The sequence below is a fragment of the Cyprinodon tularosa genome, unplaced genomic scaffold (genome assembly GCF_016077235.1).
Source record: "Cyprinodon tularosa strain WSP-4 unplaced genomic scaffold, ASM1607723v1 ctg1352, whole genome shotgun sequence".
Classification (NCBI taxonomy): domain Eukaryota; kingdom Metazoa; phylum Chordata; class Actinopteri; order Cyprinodontiformes; family Cyprinodontidae; genus Cyprinodon; species Cyprinodon tularosa.
The window spans coordinates 1-2,500 of NW_024038171.1; the positions used below are offsets into that span (position 1 = coordinate 1).

A 2,500-nucleotide genomic window follows, 5' to 3' on the forward strand; every position below is an offset into this window, starting at 1 on the left:
ATCACCTTTTTGCATCTGGATCTGAAGTCCCATGGGATCTTACTCTCTTTTCTAAACTCCCTTAGGAGGTGTCTTCCATTTTGACCTTGGACTTCCAGCCCATACTCATGCAGATGTTCCTGTACACTATGCCCAGCTACCGGGTTGTGGCTTTTCCATGTATGCACTTCCTGCCTCATTTTACACCCTGCTGTTAGTGCTGTATTGTTTCAGGTGCATCTTTGCACAGTCTGCATCGGGGTCCTGCCTGGGGTAGACCCTGGCCTCTACTGATCTTGTATATATATATATATATATATATATATAAAAATATATATATATATAAATAAAATATATTTATATATATATATATATATAATTTTTACAAAATATTTTATATATATATAAATATTTTAAACATACATATATTTAATATTATATATTTATTTTTATATATATAAGTATAATATAATATAGAAAAACAAACTAACATGTAACATATGTGTATATAAACTATATATATATATATATATACACTATATTGCCAAAAGTATTTGCTCACCCATCCAAATTATTGGAATCAGGTGTTCCAATCACTTCCATGGCCACAGGTGTATAAATTCAAGCACCTAGGCATGCAGACTGTTTTTACAAACATTTGTGAAAGAATGGGTCGCTCTCAGGAGCTCAGTGAATTCCAGCGTGGAACTGTGATAGGATGCCACCTGTGCAACAAATCCAGTCGTGAAATTTCCTCGCTCCTAAATATTCCACAGTCAACTGTCAGCTGTATTATAAGAAAATGGAAGTGTTTGGGAACGACAGCAACTCAGCCACGAAGTGGTAGGCCACGTAAACTGACGGAGCGGGGTCAGCGGATGCTGACGCGCATAGTGCGAAGAGGTCGCCAACTTTCTGCAGAGTCAATCACTACAGACCTCCAAACTTCATGTGGCCTTCAGATTAGCTCAAGAACAGTGCGCAGAGAGCTTCATGGAATGGGTTTCCATGGTCGAGCAGCTGCATCCAAGCCATACATCACCAAGTGCAATGCAAAGCGTCGGATGCGGTGGTGTAAAGCACGCCGCCACTGGACTCTAGAGCAGTGGAGACGCGTTCTCTGGAGTGACGAATCGCGCTTCTCCATCTGGCAATCTGATGGACGGGTCTGGGTTTGGCGGTTGCCAGGAGAACGGTACTTGTCTGACTGCATTGTGCCAAGTGTAAAGTTTGGTGGAGGGGGGATTATGGTGTGGGGTTGTTTTTCAGGAGCTGGGCTTGGCCCCTTAGTTCCAGTGAAAGGAACTCTGAATGCTTCAGCATACCAAGACATTTTGGACAATTCCATGCTCCCAACTTTGTGGGAACAGTTTGGAGCTGGCCCCTTCCTCTTCCAACATGACTGTGCACCAGTGCACAAAGCAAGGTCCATAAAGACATGGATGACAGAGTCTGGTGTGGATGAACTTGACTGGCCTGCACAGAGTCCTGACCTCAACCCGATAGAACACCTTTGGGATGAATTAGAGCGGAGACTGAGAGCCAGGCCTTCTCGTCCAACATCAGTGTGCGACCTCACAAATGCGCTTCTGGAAGAATGGTCAAAAATTCCCATAAACACACTCCTAAACCTTGTGGACAGCCTTCCCAGAAGAGTTGAAGCTGTTCTAGCTGCAAAGGGTGGACCGACGTCATATTGAACCCTATGGATTAGGAACGGGATGTCACTTAAGCTCATATGTGAGTCAAGGCAGGTGAGCAAATACTTTTGGCAATATAGTGTATATATATATATATATATATATATATATATATATATATATATATATGGAGAGAGAGAGAGAGAGATACACATATAAATCTATATATATTGTTGTAATCTATTATCTTTTAGTATTTTTGTTTTTCTTTCAGAAACACGTGAATTATCGGTAAAGTGAAACCAAACTTGAAGCTTTTATTTCCCGGCTCCTCCAATCACCGCTCACCTCTCTCCGTCTTCCAGCCAATCGGAAGCGGCCGCTGCCTCTGTGGGCGTGACCGTTGTCGTCAGATCCAGCATCATGCTCAATGCGTGGAGTTCTTCCCTTCCCGTGTTTTTTTCCTGAGTGGTGGTTTAGCCAAGATGAGCGGAGTTTGCAGGGAAGTCATCACGTTGCAGCTCGGACATTATTCCAACTTCGTGGGAACCCACTGGTGGAATTTACAGGTGAGGAATCACGGAGCGGCTAACCAGGTTAGCTAGTAGCTCAGATGGTCCGCAGCAGAAACTGGAGTTGAACTGGTTTCCATGAAGTTTCCAGTGTCTGTTATATTATCCAGGAACAAGAAGTAACTCTGGGAGAAAATTAGTTCTGCTTTTAGAAATGTTAGTTTTTGTTTTTTAGGTTTAGAAACGAACACAGAGTTAAAGAACAACCTGGAGCTCATCATCACAGGCCCATAGCATCACACTCCCACCACCATGTTTAACCTCTGGGCCATGTTTTGGACCCAGGTCCATCCAGAATCCTGCAGGCTC

The 2,500-nt window shown here is 43.0% G+C and overlaps 1 protein-coding gene across 1 annotated transcript in view; it reads left to right on the forward strand.

Moving 5' to 3' along the window:
- Positions 1-1,998: 1,998 nt before the first annotated feature.
- msto1 (misato mitochondrial distribution and morphology regulator 1) overlaps positions 1,999-2,500 on the forward strand; it is a 7,639-nt gene continuing 7,137 nt past the window's right edge. Inside the window, exon 1 of the mRNA XM_038277900.1 lies at positions 1,999-2,188. Within this exon, the coding sequence (XP_038133828.1) occupies positions 2,105-2,188 (84 nt within the window). The 5' untranslated portion in view covers positions 1,999-2,104. The remainder of the gene's footprint in view (positions 2,189-2,500) is intronic.